At 40.9% G+C, this 18,568-nt stretch overlaps 1 protein-coding gene across 1 annotated transcript; it reads right to left on the bottom strand.

Moving 5' to 3' along the window:
* Positions 1 to 3,868: 3,868 nt before the first annotated feature.
* Positions 3,869 to 17,733, bottom strand: lrrc9 (leucine rich repeat containing 9). Its single transcript, XM_070842582.1, has 32 exons — positions 17,598 to 17,733; positions 17,206 to 17,424; positions 16,801 to 16,941; positions 16,443 to 16,506; positions 16,286 to 16,356; positions 15,063 to 15,245; positions 14,627 to 14,782; positions 14,272 to 14,480; positions 14,000 to 14,131; positions 13,721 to 13,900; positions 13,468 to 13,585; positions 13,221 to 13,350; positions 12,996 to 13,118; positions 12,770 to 12,888; positions 12,069 to 12,248; positions 11,837 to 11,956; positions 11,465 to 11,656; positions 11,260 to 11,385; positions 10,873 to 11,013; positions 10,526 to 10,703; positions 10,153 to 10,373; positions 9,926 to 10,048; positions 9,701 to 9,831; positions 9,477 to 9,585; positions 9,245 to 9,384; positions 8,614 to 8,750; positions 7,979 to 8,196; positions 7,060 to 7,128; positions 6,013 to 6,138; positions 4,457 to 4,634; positions 4,100 to 4,253; positions 3,869 to 3,985 (listed from the first exon to the last, which is right to left on the bottom strand). The coding sequence occupies exons 1-32, from the start codon at positions 17,652 to 17,654 to the stop codon at positions 3,958 to 3,960; spliced, it is 4,473 nt and encodes a 1,490-aa protein (XP_070698683.1). The 5' UTR covers positions 17,655 to 17,733; the 3' UTR covers positions 3,869 to 3,957.
* Positions 17,734 to 18,568: the final 835 nt, after the last annotated feature.

Raw genomic sequence — 18,568 nt, 5'->3', positions numbered from 1 at the left:
GTTTTACCTGTGAGGCAGACCTGGATGTGACCGCGCATGGCTGATGAAAAAGCGTAGTCAAAAACTTTGAATGTCATTCTGTATAAATCACTCTTCAGACTGTGATTGTCAGTTTTGATGTGATTGAATCACATTCAGCTTTAGCGAGCAGCTTTATTACATATTGTATTAAAACTGCATTAATACAGAGTCTGAAGGGAAATGCAGATACCTCTCCTCAATAGATAACAAAAGATTTTACCCTTCCAACTTGCTTTCTACTGAACAATGAAAAGACAACCCCATTTTGCAATTATAATTCAATCAAATGACACATCCTGAGATATTGTTTATCCTCCTTTTCCTAAATAATTTTTCAACCTCTCACTTGCCAATATCTTTAAATCCCGAATCTAATGCGCTTAGTCGACCTAAAAAAACTGACATGGGATTAGAAATATTAATATTACATTGTAAATCCTTGTTATCATGTTCTTAATACAAAAAGAGCAAATCCTACACGTATTTTATTATTTCAGTCTAATGAAAGTGATTGTGGTCAAGTGACAGGCTGTGGTTTACTTAGAGAGAAGGAGGGCAGAAAGGAAGATCATGAAGTGATCAACTAAAAAGGCCACAATATCAACACAAAAAAGGATAATAATCTGGAACCAAGGAGATTAAATTGTTGTTGTTGTTGTTGTTGTTGTTATTCTTCACTGGGGCTGAGGGTATAAGGGTGGGCAGGAGGCTGTGTTTCCTTGTCATCTTGAAAAGCAATTTCTGCTCTGTGCAGGACACAATAAACCTTAACAAGAGAAAAGCCTCAGTCACGACAACATGCACTGCACCATGTAATCCTCCCATAGCACCACTTATTTAAAATCATTGCTCCATTTTTATTATGGCTGCCCAATGAAGAATATGAAACTGGAATCATGACTCAAGAGTCATAAAGGAGACACACAAATGCAAATATCTCAAAATAAAAAAGGCTTGATACCAAATTGACCACAATCTACAAAAAGCAGACCATCTGACGGTGCTCTGAAAATTGATTCCCGTTAAATATACAAGAAAATTGGGTATTTCTTTGTTGTTCAGTTATTGTTACCTTGTTTTTGCCATTTTAACCACACAGCACACTTTGTGTGATTGCAATAATGTGATAAATGACACAGAAGTTCAATAATGTGATAAATCACACACATGTCCACAGATGAATAGCAGTTAAGATTTAATGCTTCGTGAGGCGTGCTCTCAGCCAAAATGTCTACACAAAATAAAAGCATTTCCCTTTTCATTCTAATTGTCACTCTCACTACATTCTTTTATCTGTATTTTCCCCATTCGCTCTTTATTCTAGGGAGCCTCACAGGAAACAAATTACAGGAAAATGACAAGAGACAACAATAACTCAGTGACAGATTTCAAGAGGAGCAATATGGCAAGATTGTTTTTGAATAGAAGATGTATTTGTGGGGATGAAAAATGAATGTGGGACATAATATGCACCTTTTAAAAACAAAACTAATTTCTACTTTGATGATGACCTGCAGTTGGTTGCCATCAGAGGCCAAATGCAGAGAGAACATTTCATTTTTCCAACTGCAATTCCAAGTGAAGTGGCGATGTTGATGTAATTGTAACCTCTACCGAAGCACTTCTCAAGTTAATACAAGCTGGTGTAATGCATGTGGAGTTTAATGTAATTCATCTATTACGCATACTGCGCACGATGCTGCGATAAGCATTGCGCAAGATGCAGCATTACCTTCGGCATCAAGCATCAATCAATGTCCTCATCCCTCTCACTTCACCCACAACATCAACCAACACTAGAACCTGAGTAGATCACAGTGAAAACATGGTCCATTCAGCAATTATTCACAGAGTCTTGGACTAATGGTGCTCTGAATGCACAGACACAGCAAATGTAGGGAGTTAGTGGACCAGCAGTAATGGCCCCATACAGAGCATGTGTGTGTGTGTGTTAGTGGGGATGGGGGAAAGAGCATCATCTATAACTGATTCACAACAAGCACAAACATGTCTAATTATGAATCCAGACTACAACTGCAGAGACCGACTCACTTCCCCCCCTGATCCCTCTCTCTCTCTCTCTTTCTCTCTCGCTCTCTCTCTTTCTCCTCCTCGTTCCCTCCCGCCCGAGCCAGGCTCCATATCAGGCAGATGAAAACATAACCTGTCACATTCCATCCCATTAAACCAGCTACGAACCATGTGGTCTACCCACATGGAGGAGCGAGGACAGGGAGAGAGAGAGGCAGAGAGAGCAGTGCATCTGGGTTCACTCAGAACTGATGAATTATTCACAATCTTTATGCTAATGTCATTTTAATGTTAAGAATACTGACAGATATGCAAAGGGAAACATACTGTATGAAGTGGTACCCTCACCATAAGCTTATACTACACACAGAAATACAACTGCATTAAAACCAGTGATACTTCTAACATAGTGCACGTACTGTACACAAATATAAAATGTGTAATCATCCTTTGCAATACCTAATGCATTGGAGAGCTCTCACTGAGCCCCCAAATCTGTGCATTAGAGGGTTTTTATAATGAGTGTCCATCAGCTGCCATTTGATTTCAGGCAGAGCAAGGTAATGACAGTGCACTCACTTGCACAGTCATTAGCCCCGCTTAATGCTGGGAATTAACACAAATTAAGTGAAGTTAAGTACATGCATTAGAGGGGCTTGTTTGGGGAGAGCTTTTCACTTTTGCTGCTTAGAGCTGGATGCTGCCTGACAGGTTCAGCAAAGGCTACGCAGGCAGGAAACACAAAGCTGAGGCATACACATGTATCTGGCTCCAACTGATAAATTACTACCTACAGGGCAGGTGGTAAATTCATTGACGACTGATTAACAGTGGAAAGGGAGAGCTAATGGAGCTCTAAGGACACCTAGTGGTCACATTCACGCTACTGATCAATATAGTCCACATTCAGGTTGGTGGAGGGAGGACTGAGGAAAATGTTGCTGCTTCTCACTTCAGTGGATTCAGAGTGTTGTTCCAAATTCATATTATGAAAAAGTACATGTTTGAAGTTGAATAAAAATAATTAAACTTTATAAGGATTTGTTGAGACAGATAACAACAGTGTGCACTCTTTTCTTTCCCTGCTATATAACATTAATGCTTTCATTGATAGACGGAAATTGATGCCAAATCTAAACCTGTTCATATGGAGGTTTTTATCACAAAATTATCAGTTTAAAGATCTTAAGGAATTAAAAGGTTTTTGATCACATAATATAGGATGTGTCCTCCACATTTAAGGCTCAGGCTGGTGCTTTCATTAACTGCAGGACTACTAGACTAAACTGGCAGGAAGAGAGAGAGGATTATAATCTCATGTTCAGCAAAACTAACATAAATATCCAGTGGAGTAGGTTCATTTCCAGTTACAGCACACAAGATTTGCCTATTAGTCAAAAACTGCGGTGGGCTTTTCGAAAAGAGGCTAACATGATGAAACTGACATTCTCTGAAATCCATTTGGACTTTATTCAAGATTACATCTTTATCTGAGGGACTGCAGATTATTGTCCACAGAGAGGTGTGCTAAAGCTGGATTATCCACTTGTTGGGGATGCATTTGACCCAATAGATGCAGCGTGCCACACTCACACGCCCTTACATCTGTGGGTGTTTTTTCACTTGTTTGTGGCCAAAGATGGGATAGCGGTAGAAATGACACCAAAACCTCTCATCCTCAGATTACCGTGGTTAGTGATCCACATATGTGGACAGAAAATAAGGTCACAGCCATTATAAATGCATTTGAAAGAAAGGGATGCACTAAAATCTACCTTCAAGTAGCCTAACTTTTAGTTTCAACAAAATCAGTGAGCTGCAAATGTGATTTATTGACAGCAAAAAAAACAAATAAAAGGTTCACAGAAAGCTGGGTTAAAAAACAATAGGCACCTCCTCTGGACACTACATGGGGTTGCCACCATTTGGAAATCTGGAATATAACAAGTATGAGACCACAGTCAACAAGTATTCTGTCATCTTTCGCACAAATCTCTCACATATTAAAGAAGTATAGTTATGTCTTTTGTGTTTTGGATTTACTAACCTGCTGTCTTGCTCCTGGTTGGGATACGCGATGATGACTCTTCCATCAGGAAGGAGACCTGTGGTTGGCAGGTTGCTTCCTGTTCTTCGAATGTGTCTTAAGGTAATTTCAGTTTGGCCACTTCGAGCAGCATTGCTGTGCTTGTGCTTCTTCTCTGAATTGGGAATTAGAGAGCCGGAATAAAGAGTGTCAAACCAGTGGTGAACTTAACAAACAGTTTTCTGATATATATTACACTAAAAAATGAATCCTCATTACTGTATTAGAACTTGATGAACACAGTGTTTATGTCAGTCTGAAGCTTGTTCTTGTGCACAATCAAATTCATCAAGACACTAAAGGAAATGTCACACTCACGCTTATATGTGTAATGAGACTGAGCCTCCTCGAGGATGTCGTGCCCGTGCATAAAGTTCTGTAGTCCTCCACTTATATTCATTGCTCTCAGAGCGGTGTTTCGAGGCATGAGGGGTAGCAGTCCAGGTAGGTTTATTTCAGTGGTAGGAAGAGAAGCTCCAGGGCATTGGGAGCATGTCTTAATATTAATATTAATAATATTAATATTAAATAGAGAGCATAAGAAAAGATAGAGGTAATACTCCAGGACAGGATTATGTGGACAACATAAGCAGATATTCAAATAATGTGTAAAAATGATCTCTTTGGTGCCCCCAGGGTGAACTCTGTGTGTTTGACCTCAATAGACATATGCATCCCAACCTCTTATTCTCTGCCTTCCTAATGGCTATTACTGTCAGTGCAGTGTGTCCACTCCATCCACACTCTTGGGAGGGGATTGGTAATTTGATTGCTTGTTGATCTACATATACACGCTTCTTATAGGGGAATAGTAATTACTACTCATCAATGACACGGTTCAGATTCAAACGAGGAGTGACAACTGAGATGGCGGTTATGAGAATCAATAGGGGGAGGTTTGTGTTTGTATTTTTAATGAGAACTGCCAGGACCTCTGCTCTGTCATTTCTGCATCTACGATTAACAAGCAGAGGGGGTCGTGTTGACCTGGCTAATAGGGGGTAAATCCACTGGTGCATTATCGGCCGGGCACATTTCATCTAATCAGCAGGATGATGCCAGCAGGCTCAGGCTGCTTTTAATTCAGAGCTGCAGGAGAATTACTGCCCTGGTCTCTCATTACATGAACATCAAATCAGTCGGACTGAAAGAGTTTGATCCAGGCTTTTCCCTTTTTTTGGTGGCAGTGGTTTGGTTTTTTTGAGTCATCATGTTTCTTTCAGGTGGATTCCATATTACATGATAAGGCCCATTATTTGCTTTTACACAAATAAGGTTTTTGTTCATTTGTAGTTCTGTCTGTTTCATGCTAAAATACCAACAGGGATGTAGAGTACGAGAGTGTGGGAATGAAGGATTCCTTTCTTGAAAACTAACTCCATTCCTGACCCTACAAATATGTTACGAGTAAAACATCTTCATTTTTTATATGCACTGTATGTATATAGTGTTGTAGCCACGATTTTAGAGAAACTGAGGTCACAGATCCCCCCAATGCTCTTCTCAGCACAATTATATGTCCCAACCTGACAGTCTAAATGGTGTTTCATAACTTTCTCCTCGCTGCAAGGAATAAAATTATATGGGATAAATGCTGAAGCCTTTATATATTTGTTATGTTCTTGTCCTTAAAGTAGTCAAAGTTAAACATTGTTGTGTCCGAAAGTAGTGGAATCATCTTGTAAAACACCCATTATATGTAAGGTTTTGATTGTACAATTCAGGGGAAACATTTGGAGGGAAAAAACAGGATACTGGACACACAGGACACAGAGGTCACCTCTGTGTCCTGTGTGTCCAGTCTAGCTACAACCTTGCATGTAAGAGCATACATTTGTGTTTGACTGAGTATGCATGTTGTGTGTAGTTCTCACTGATGGATCAGCACTGAGGAGTTCAGCCCTGGTTCTTTCCTCCAGGGTGACCATCACTCCATCCAGGACCTGCAACTGAGACAGACGGAGCACTACTGCTGTTCTGTGGAGAGAATTTTTGGCCACCTGGAAAGGAAAGAAAGCACCTGTTTGAGAAAACAATCCAATAATACATTATAGCAACTCCAACTACCATGCAGCAGTTTTAACTGTGAGGCCACAGTGAGACATCTGGGATAAATATGATGCTATGTGGGTCCCAGTGTAGTTATCATATTCCCAACAGCAATTCCAGTGACCCAGCTGACAGCAGCAGATAGCTCCGTGCCCAGCTGAGGGCACCCTCTGGCCAGGGAGCAAATTCAGCCTCTCCAGTAAAAGAACTTGATGCTCCTATAGGACACTGCTGCTGTGATTAAGTTGTGAGTGCATGCCAATGGATGTCCAGTGGAGAGGAGGAGACAGACTTTGGCCAGGGAACATGGGTGAAGTAGCGATCTCATGCTGTCAACAGCAGGAGGTTTTGTCTCCGGGGTGGCTGTTGGCTTCTACCCCCTGGCAGGATTAACCCATCCTATGGGAGGAGATGGGGGAAGGGGTCGAGCACTATTGAGGCTACCACAGCTGAGCATAGCCCTGTGGACGATAGAGAGGTCCTGGGCAGCAGGCTCTGCTCAGGACTGATCCATGAGCTCCAGATGGGTGATGTAACCGGGCCAATAGCGCCCTGCCATTTGGCCAACGGATTTGTCTCTGATGCCGGCCAGTTTGAGGCACAGCAGATGGCCCATCATGTAATCGCTTAATTTGGAACCATGGAGTTACTCTGGGATAGAGTTTTGGATTGTGCAAGTGAGAAATTGAGCCTGTGAGCGTGTTTTTGATAATTTGTTTGCGAGTGAGAAAGCTCAAAGTGCCCTGTGACTGCCGGCTAATAGAGTCACATCACTAGGCAAAGCTTCTAAAAGCAAGACGAACTTGGATAGTGTTTTCTAGCAGTTTACATCACCTAAATGTTTTTAATGCCCAAACACTCGTAATACTCACAGGGTTGCCAACAACAGAGAGTTCCATCAGCGAAGGGAGAACTTCTAGTTTGTCAAGCTCTGTGATGTCCTACAAAAGTAAAGACATAAAGATTATTTTGAGGTCTTTTTCATTCATTTCTGTCCGTTGTAGCCTGTTGTGTGTTGATGATGGAGACATATGCATCTGGGCTGAACTGCTCATAATTTGGTGTAAGGGGGAATGGAAGCAGCTGATAGGAGAGATTACATGTGTGAGCTCTCATTAATCTCATGAGAGAGTTTGGGCACGCAACAGGGCATTGGGGTGTTTTCTCTCATTCCCAGGTTTATGGTTGCACTTGGCTGTGATTCAAAGATGCCCCCACTGTGAGAACTGTTGAGCTGGGATGATTGCTGTGTTTTATGTCTTAATTGAATGCATGAAAACATTAAGGAAGTGAAGGGAAGAAGGAACTGGCAACAAAAGTGCAAATCACTCACCCTGGGAGAAAAAGAGATGCAGATTGAGAAGCTGATTACACGTTGCCCTGATTGTTTTCCTCTTTCTTCATACACACTGCCCTGACCTTCAATCAAACTTGATTCTCCTCAATGCTACCCCTTGAATGCCACAGTGGGGTGGTAATGACTCATGATTACTATACTTCATGTCTTACTTTGCAAATGTAGGGAAAGGTAATACCGCTGCACTCTGAATAAAATACATTCTTAAACATCTGACACATTTTGCATATGAACAAATCAGTAAAATATGGAGGTAAATCAAAAACTGCACAAAAGCTTGCTGTGACCTTGGCGGTCATCTCAGGAAATAACTGTGGGGTGAATTATTAAGGCAGTTTAATTGAAGATTAGAATACGCAGTTTCATTAAAAATCTCAATACAAATATTAATAAATCCAGCATGAGAGGAGATTGCTGCTGTTGGGGGAGAATACCTGCAGCTTGTTCATGCCAAGAAAGAGCTTTCGGAGCTCAGTCAAAGGATCTAGATGGTGGAGCTCCCGGATCCGGTTCTCTGATAGATGCAATTCTAGCAGGACATTCTGGGCTATGAAAGAGTTCTCGGACAGAGCTTTGATTCGGTTCCCGTCTAACACAAGCTCTCTGAGCTGGTGAAGCCCCTCTAATCCTTCCACCTGGCTGATCTCGTTACCTAGGGAGAGAAAACTTATCAAAACAATGGAGCGATATCTCAAACAATAAACTAATATTTCTATAAACAAAATAAGAGGGTAAATTGCACACCCTAAACAATATAAAAGGCAGTGTTGTTTGCCCTTGTTGTAAAAAGCGCTGAAATTACAGACAGCTTTGAAAGGTTTCTAAGCAAAAAAGGAAAAAAGGACAAGTAAGGGTGGCTTTGTTGGACAAATCACCCTGACAAAGTCGATCAAAAGCTATCAAAAGTGGTTGAAAAGACAGTCAGTTGTTCTTTTCTTCAAGTCTCATCTCCCACCTGGCCTAAGGTCTTTAAGAGTCTTTGCTCTCAGTGCTTGCCTTTTCACAGTCTCTTTACGCTGTACTTTTAACAGGCTTTGTAAGGGAGGGGTGATACATCAACCATACATACCTTGAAGAAAGAGCGCTTTAAGATTGGTGAGCCTGCTGAGCTGCAGATTGGCCATATTGGAGATGCCATTGTGACTCAAATGCAGCACCTCCAGGCTGCCCATCAGTGGCTCCAGACTGCCAGTGGGCCCCGTTTCCCTTAAACACAGTCAAAGAATGACAGCTTGCAACCTCTGCGATTAAATGAACATCTCTTTCTCCCTCCTGCTGCATCATTTAACTGGTCAGACCTCACAGGTGCAGACCACCTAAAGGCAATAACAGTCAGGGCAAACACATGCATGCCTGTCACAGCACTAATGGTTTCTATAAATGGAGAATGTCATTGGAAGGTCATTATTCCCACAAAATACCGACAATGCAGAAACAAAAATTTGAATATTCAGTCTATTATACAGACACTATCTCTAGTATTGAATTATAATATCTTGAAACTGTGTTTACAACGAAAAATCATTACGGTTTATAGGCTAAATCTGACATAACGATCAGGAGGCAGTTCATCCATTGGCTGGTCAGTGCTGCCCCCTAATGGTAACAGTACACAAAATCAATTGAAGTTCATACTAGGCAACAGTCTAACATTGTAACAGGTAAGAATACATTAATTACTGAAATAAGAACTGTGTTACCCTTTGCTTTTGGATGGGCTCTGTTGGCCGTAACCACTGGAGTGAACTTTGCTGTGCAGGATCTGTCTGTTTGTCATATGGGCCTGGGTCTTCTGTCTGGGCAGGATGGACTCAATGTGGTTGTAGTTCAGACACAGAGCCTGTAAAAAAATACACTGGAAATAATCTATTTGTTCAAGGTTCAGGTGCATTAGAAGCCAGCCTGATCTTTGACATTTACTGTTATTTGTACTTTGATGTTGGGAAGGTAGATGAGGCCGGAGAAAGAGGTGAGGTTGTTGTGGTCTAAGTTGACACTGCGCAGGCTACAAAACAGGTCAGCTGGAGATAGATCAATCATCCTGTAGAGAAAAAACACGTCTAAGTACCCTGAATTTTAAGCACTGCAAATCAATATAATCATGCTCATGTTTAGACGTGTGTCGTGTTTATCTGTCTGTGTAGTCAGGCTATTACCTAATGGAGCAGAACTGCAGGGTGAGGTACGTGATGTCCGAATAGTTTGAGTGACCCAGCTTCTCTGCTACCATGTCCGGGGTTAATCTTCCTCCAAACATATCCTTCGCATTTTCACACTCAGTAACCTCCTAGAAAAAACAACAAATACAAAACACCAAATATAATATAAATAATCACTACAGTATCTGAGAGGCTACACCGGTTGCTGTAGTCCGTACATACCACTGCAACACCATCCAGAGCTTTTAAGGACGGCAGGTGGAACACTACATAAATCCGATAGTTTTCCAGTTTTTCCAATAAAGGATTCCCATAAAGATCCAGAATGATGAGGCTTGTCAATCCCTAAAAAGGAACAGGGAGTGTATGAGCTCAAAACACAGTAAAAAACACAGTAAAAAAGATGGGAAGGTCTTGAGATCTACTGTCCTTATTTCTCTCCAACTTGCCTTCAGATAATAGATGTCTTGTGATGTAAAGATTTGGTTGTTGCCAATGTAGAGCTCAAGAAGGGAGCGAACTCTCTGGATGCCATGCAGGGAACTGATAAAGTTGTTCTCCACAGACAGAAAGGTCAGGTTGGGTAGCTGATCTAGGACTGAGGCATCCAGACTGTATAGCTGATTCCCATCCATACTCAGTTTATTTAGGCAATGCAGTTTTGATAGGCCTGAAGAAACAAAGACAGACACCGAAATAACGATGGCTACTGCGTTATGGGTCTGGGCATAAGACCTGAATAAGAAGCAGCCTATTTTTTTTTAGGTATATCTTAATACTGGGATTTTCCAACTTCACTGTCATGTTGACAGCGTGACTAACCATTGAGTGTGGTGATGCTGTTGTTGTTGAGGGAAAGCTCCTCCAGCTTCACGCAGCTGTCTAGACCCTCCACTTTAGAAACGTCATTATCATTAAAGGAGGCCCAGCGGAGGTTGACAAGCTTATTGAGATTGATGAGTTTGGAAATCCTCTGGCTGTCAAGATTCAGGGTGGTGATCTGGTCAAAACGTAGGCCCACAAACAGAAAAAAATGTATAAATCATTACAGATCTTAAACATGAACTGAACTTTAAATCACAATTGCCACAGTGGCTTTCCTAAAGCTTTATTGAATCCATTCTTAGAAATTACTCCTTTACAGAAAAATGCACGTGACTGTAGCGCACCTTTGCGGTCCAGTCTTGCTCCAGCTCTGGGTTGAGGCCCCAGGGTGCAGGACTGAGAAGACATAGGAGCTGGGCTGTTGACAGCAGGCTGAGACTGCGGGGACGGTCATTGTTGATACGCGAGTGAGCCAGAACACATGCCTGCCAGCAAAGTATCAATTACTGAATTACAGTGCATCCTGAAATTGACTCATAGTCATACTGCTGAGTCCTTCATTGTAGAATATTACTGCTTAGTTTTACTCAGTAAATCAAGATTTAAATTTACAAAAAAATGTCCATCACTGAGAAAACAAAACTGTCAGCTGTTGGATGATCCGTCTTGATCTTAACATTCATTCACCAACAATGTAATACAGCATACAACTGTATCTGTAAGATCTAAACCTGGTTAATTTTGGACCCAGCAGCCATCTGAACAGCATCAGCAGCCTCCTCCTCTGCTACCATCATATCGTCCAGGTGTGTGAGGGTTGTCAGGCGGCCCAGAATGGTCATTCTGACTGCTTCGGGCTGGAAAAAGGAAAACAGCTGCACTGTATACCTCATTGTGTCTTGTACAACATATTTTATTTGATTTTAGAAAACATACCCTCTTCCAGGGATTGTATCGGGTATCAAGCTTCAGCAGAGCAGGTGTGTGTTTTCTCAGCACAGCTGTATCCTCTCTGGCCTTTGTTAATTTGTTCCAGCGCACGTCAAGCTGTTGGAGCTGTCCCAAACCTCTCAGCCCTTCTAGGGTCACTAGATGGTTATAGCTAGCATCCAAAAACTCAAGGTTGGGCTGTAAATTAAGTAACAGAGCCAATAAATATAAAGTCAAAAGCACTCCATGACACCCAACAATCCAATTTCATTCAATATTACAGAGGCAAGTTACTATTAAAATGCTACTTTCTTATGGTTTTAGACACATTGTTTTGTTTAAGCTCAATACTTATATTTTTTCTATTGTCACTTCTACCATGTGGGAAATGTCATCCAGGCGTGTGAGCTCATTAAAGCTAATGGTAAGATGTCGCAGAGCTGTGAGGCGGGAAATCTCCTTTATTTTACTCAGACTGTTGCCATGAAGGTTCAGCACCTGGACATACAATAAATTGAACATTTATTAGGTTTATTGTTTATAAGGTTTAATGTGATTACATGAAATGGCTTCAACTTTAAGTTGTCATTTGGGAAGCCAGAATACTTACAGTGATCTGACTGAGGACATTGGCTCTGGCCACATTAAGCAGAATTTTGTCGTCCAAGCTCAACAACTTGGGCTGTGGCTTCAGCACAGGTTCCATGCTGATGACTTCCTTATCTAGGATGATATCGTTGCAGGGAGTATGTTCTCTGTCTGTGTCATGGCCTGGCAATGCAGGTTGCTCCTAGTAGCAGTACATCAAAAGATTTGAAGGATGTGATTTGTCCAATAGTTGTCCAGGTACATAATTATTGACTTTTAGTGGGTAACAAATGAAATAAATACTATAAAAAAGAATTAGAAAACAAGAATGGACAAGAGAAGAGACTAAATAATGAGAATGATCTATCATATCTGACTTTTGGTTTAAGGCTGTGCTACTGACTGTGAAGACAATGCTGCTTGCCCCATAGTGACCTTGGATTGTTTTTGGAAGACACTCACATTCTTACATTTTGGTTTAAGACCATATTCTATCCATGCAAGGAGCCCTTCACAAGATAGACTAAGCCATGCTACTGATTTTTTGGTTGCATCAGAGCTCAGCATGACTGAGCATTTTTTCTCCATTATAACTTAAAACTGTCCATTATAACTAAAAAGCTATAAAAAGTTATAATCGACTGTTAAGTTCTTCAAGGTGCTGCGCTGATTTGCAACACCATAGGAATATTCAATAACAAAACCAATGAATGAATTAATTACCCCGGTGATGTATTCAAAATATATGATGTACTCTGGAAGGACAAGCTCATGGTCGAACACAAACCACTGTCTACGTCGAGGACTGCACTCAGGCCCTGTGTGTGTTTTGGAGGAGTGCGGTCTTTCTGAATGAAAAACACAGAGATGCAACGACATTCTACAAATAGTGAAAGATAATTGGTTTCACGTCTTGTGATATACCGCATACCTTCTGTCATTGCAGGTCTTTGCTTAGTGTCCACATTACGATACACAGAGTAGACTCTGGGACAGCTGTTTCTGTCCACTGGTTCTCCCACTCGGATTGGCATGCTGTGACCCACAAACACTTTGGAAACGACAATCTGACCTGCAGGCCAAAAACATTAGCATTTAGCGATCAAGAAAAATAATTAATAGTGACAGCTGAGGGAAATTTATGGACAAAATACTATGAGCAAAACAAGCTTACCGTGCCTGAAGGGAATCGTATCCATGCTGTGTTTGCCTTGGCTGGCTTGGCGTAGTGCGTGTTCAATTCTGGGCTGTTCAGTCACACTCAGGCTATTGGATAAAGGTATAGCACCATCTCTTCCCAAGGCCTAGTCATGTATAAAGTATTTTTCTCTTACTGCTCAGTGGAATATAGTCTGGGTGATGAGACTGAGACGTTGTGGTGTGGAGAAATTTGGAATTAACAATAGCAGCAGTATACACACCTTATATTGTTCGGCTGTTTTAAAGCCTTCCTCTAAAATGCTCAAAGTTTCTTCCTTCTCACAATTAATTTCTGGGTCAGTTACGTAGAACAAATGCTCCAGCCGACGTTTGTAATTCCTGTTTGAGAAGTTCACATTCGATTCAAACTAATAATGGACAGTCCTCTAACTGCTACAAAGACAACAGTGATTTGTAAATTACAGGCGGAAACACAATTATTACCACTTTTCATTACAGTCTACTTGAACTTACTGTGAAAAGACAGCAGACTCCTCGCTGGCTAGAAGGGTGTGTAGTTTGTCCTCAAAGCGAAGCCTCAAAGCACTGTTGTGGATGCGGATAACTCTGTTGATCTTAATGTCAGTGACGTTGTGGACCTTAACGTCTGAATGAGAGAAACGGGACAGCAGGAGGTCGCAGCAGGCAGTGAACCTGTTGTGTACATAACATAGAAGTCTGCTTTTGATTTGTCCACTGTAACTGTGAATTTTATGATGGTTGCAATTGTACTTAATAATATCATGTACGTACCAAGGGTCTGTGGAGCAGCCCTCTTCCAAACGAATATTTCCGACACTTTCTAGCTCCATCAACAGGAATTGGACAGTATAGTCCATCATTTTTGTGGCTTGGGCCAAATCTCGCTCATACCAGGCTTCAATCCTGAATAAAGAAGGAACATCATTTTTTTTTACATTACCATTCTTTAAATCAGATGCTCAAATGTTGAAAAATGTACTGTACAGTATGGGACCACATTCTATAAAGCATTGTGAAATTCTCTCTGAATCACGTATACAGACTCATCCAGCCTCCTTGTCCATAGCACCAGTCGCTCCCTCAGCGCTTCAGTCTTGCTGAGTATTTTGTGCTCCATGGCGGGATCACGACCGATGTCAGTGATTGGGTCACTTCTGTCCGCTGAACCTTCAACCACGTGGGCTGATCCGTCCTCCAACACGCAGGCAGACTTCTTACAAGCAGTCGGGACCCTGGAGAGCTCACGTTCCAGCTAGGTATGCATTGTAATGAAAACAGCTTTTATAACTGTGCACAACAACAGCAACCAGCAGTTGGAGATTCCAGCTAAATAACTTGTCCTGTACTGTTACAGCTGCTAATATCATTTTAATGTTTCAAGGACTGTACGGTACATACATTCTTGAGGGTGTGACTGAGTGTTCTGATGCATTCTTCGGGCAAGTGTAACATAGTTTTCTTCCTCTCTATCAGACTGAGCTGCGTCTCTGCCAGTTTCCTTTGAGCAGTACGTACACGCATGTTGTAGTACATCATTTTCTTCATTACTGTGGACTAAGATAAAAGAAGGCAAAAGAAATCACAAAGCTGTAACAAATAGAATTACAAGTATTACATACTTTTACACAGACAGAAATTGTTCAGACCTACACCTCATTTCACGTTACTCACTATCCAAATGCAGAACAAATATGTGTAAGTTTTTTCTGCCACTTCTTACGTTATTATTAGGAATTTAAGCAATAGACATAAAGCGAATCAAGAGAATTAGTATCTCCTCAAGATCCAAACAGAGACTCAGGTGACACAGGGGTGCTGCTGGTTTTCTCAATACCTCAGCTGCTTCCTTGACTTGTTTGCTCGAGACTTCATAGGTGTCCAGTCGCTGGAGGCCTGGCATGTGGTAAAGAACGTGTGTGGCATAGTTACACAGCAGACACACTGGGTTTGGCGTTGACGTGGGGTCCCTAAGTGCTAGTTCTCTCAGGTGTGGCAAGCAGGCAAGCAGGGTCAGCTCCTGTTTCAACGACAACAATGGAACACACAGGCTAGTTCATTAATATGGTTTCCCTTACTGTTAAGAGTCACTAAAACAGTACTGCATTAAGCCTTTACATCGTTTCTTAAAAGAACAAGCAGATGCAGATATCACTGAGGTCTATGTTTTATTTCTCTGCCTACATGATAAAACAGTGTGATATTCTTTTGCAGGCTGCTAGAAGCCAGAAGAATAATTTGGCAACCACTAGTGAGACATGGCATTTTTTTGGCCAAATGAATGCTCAAATTAATGTAACATTTGCATTATTACTAATTATGAAGACATTAGAGTACAAGGGACTTTACAGGTATGTTTGTATGTGTGCCCTATATATAAAGACATTCAAAAATCTCATAAATGAAGGAGAAGATGGTCATCATCGGACATGATGGACAGCCATAAGCAAGTAAGCAAAGCATATATATGAAAATCTACAGATACAATAATAAGACAAAGCTAAAAAGCACAAAACACTTTTTCTCCTTCTTTGACTCCACAGGCGTTGCAATAAACTGGGCACTGATAATAATTACAGAATAATGGCTGGTTTGGGACAAAAGGTGGATTGCGGAAAAATTATCTGAGGTTTTAACGAAAATTAAATTTTGAGCCACAAAACTTTTTTTGTGTTTTGTTTCAGAATGACCTTGAACAAGACAGTGACACAGTGTAAATACTCTGAATGAGCGCGTCAGCTACAGTATATATCTAAAATACATAACCAACAAACAAAAGACTTATTGAATAACTCTGACATGGTATTTTAAGATAATTGTTTGAATAGATCACAAAAATTTAAATTATGCTGCTCAACAACTCAATGAAGGTCTTGTGCAGCCAGCCCATTGTAGTTATTGTATTTATTGAAAATCTGAAATGGCTGAGACCCCGACATTTCATGAGAGTTTGAAAAAAGCCCTTTCTTCAGACCAAGGATTTTAATAAGATTTTACAAAATAAGTATGAATTCTTTTACAGAAGGATTTTCAAAAGCGTATTTCTGTTTTTAATCTTACCTTAAAGGAGCTGATCTTGTTCCCGGACAGATTAAGACTGTGAAGGTTGGCATTAGGATCAAGGCTATCCCCTAAAAGGAAGTTAAACATTATTTGATTATTATTATTTTCTCAATCAAAGTTGGCACATAAAATACAGACAATTCTAAGAACCTACCAATCTTTTCAATACTGTTGTCAGCAAGGTTTAGTTCCTTGAGGTTTTCAAGCGAGTTCAAGCCCTTTAGATGATAAAAAAGAAAACACATAACAGATTATTAAGTGCTACTTTGACAAAACATCACCATCATATCCACTATGATAAATTGTGTAATAATGCAGTTTTGGTGTCAAATCAATAGAAATTCAGTAAAAAAAAATCACGTTAACATATACTGCAGACTGTTTTTTTTGATAAACATTCAGGTAAATAGAAATATGGATGGAGGGATGGATGAAGGGAGGGAGGGAGGGAGGGAGGGACAGACGGACAGACAGACAGACAGATAGATAGATTCATAATTAATAGTTGAAACCTGTATCTGAGTTATGCAGTTGTTGTTGAGCCACAGGACTTCCAGGTTGACCTGAGATTCTAAATTCTTTATTTCACAGATTTGATTATCATAAAGATAAAGTTTCTCTAGTTGTAGACAATTTCGTAGTCCAGATATTTCCTGCAAAAAAGGAGAACATGGGACAAATTATTGTTTAAGGTACAGTATATGGCATATGTTATACAATTTACTTAACCACAATGCTGTTTTGCTTTAATTATGGGTTGTGGTCAATAATAATTGTGGTCAATTCATGCTGGATTTGGGGGGGAAATTACAGTGAGTCAGATTTAAGAACCTCTGCAATAAAACAATAAATCACAATCACTCACAATATAAACCATATGTGGACTGTAATGATTAATTCTAGAAAAACAGACTTACTGTCAGATGGCACTGGACTACCCAGAGCTCCTGAAGCAGAGGACAGCACTCAAGTCCTTCAATGTATGTTATGTTCTGGCCCACTATTGTCAGCTGGCAGAGTCTTGGGAAGAAGGAAAGTCCAACCATGCGGGGAAAACCAGAGAAGAAGATCTCCAGGGAGCTGATGTTGCTTCCCTCTTGAGCAATTTTGTCATAGGACACTCCATTGGCCATGCACTGTTGAGAAGTGACAGGTAACTAACTCAGCTGGGCCTAATCATTACTTGGAATCAGAATAATAATGCAATGAATATCATAAAATACATGAATTGCAACATCTCAGCTGATGAATTCAGTTGTTGGACTGGATATTAAGCTTGATATCGTTTCATTTTGAATGTCATACTCACCAGCTCTTTGACCACCTCCTCGTCAATGCGGTGCTTTTGTTTCTCGCTCTGTATCATAACTTTTCTGTCTTGAAATGTGCTGCAGCTGAGCTAACACTAAGTAATGTGGTTAGTTAATTTTCTGTTATGATGCATACAACCTGGTTTATTCCACTAATAGTATATTGTCAGACTAAAGAAGAGGTCATGGTAGTTAGGCAGCAGGATAAGGTTAAGCATGTCGTCACACATCCAGGCTAACTTCGCTAGCCCTTAAAGTTATGCTACCAGCTAGCTCACGTTAGCTAACGTTTGGCGCAGTTATCAGAGCTGTTCGCTCCCGTCAGTTAAGTGCCAGCAATGCCAGTAGTAGAATAAATAAATATGTCAAATTCAACCTCCAGGGGCAGACAAAACTAGCGCTATTTTCCACGACGACTCACATAATTTTGTTGGACTTGTGCTCAAACCCAAACTCCGTAGCTCATCTCCAGCCCAGCAGTGTTTGGCATCAGTGTGTGTCCAGGCAGGAGAGTCTGGTTGCTAGGGAGCCATGTTGAAACTTTTTGCGGTCCTGGTCATAATTTTTTAATTACCACACGAGGGCGCCACACTGCAGATAATTTTTCACAAAACACTTTCAATTTTTTGTTTTCTTTATTTTGTGAGCGTACGTCTATAAACCATTACACCTGAAATTCCACCTACATATTTCACATCTTCACTTATATCACTGACCCTCTCTGAATCTTTTTTTTTACCCTCTCTCTACATCCAGTTTCGCTGATTTCTCTGTAATGTGGGGTCACCGTGGCCTGTTTCCACCGAACACGAAGCATCATTTCACTGTCCCTCACTCCGTCAATGTCAAACCCTTGACTTTACGTGCACGCCGTGAATGCCTCTCATATCTGACACTGCCCCAAATAAAGTGCCAGCCCCGAGCCTCGCGGACACCATGACGTCACCGACCGTCGGAGCAGTGAACTAAA

The sequence above is a fragment of the Pempheris klunzingeri genome, chromosome 13 (genome assembly GCF_042242105.1).
Source record: "Pempheris klunzingeri isolate RE-2024b chromosome 13, fPemKlu1.hap1, whole genome shotgun sequence".
Lineage (NCBI taxonomy): Eukaryota > Metazoa > Chordata > Actinopteri > Acropomatiformes > Pempheridae > Pempheris > Pempheris klunzingeri.
This window is presented reverse-complemented; position numbering and strand designations above follow the sequence as displayed.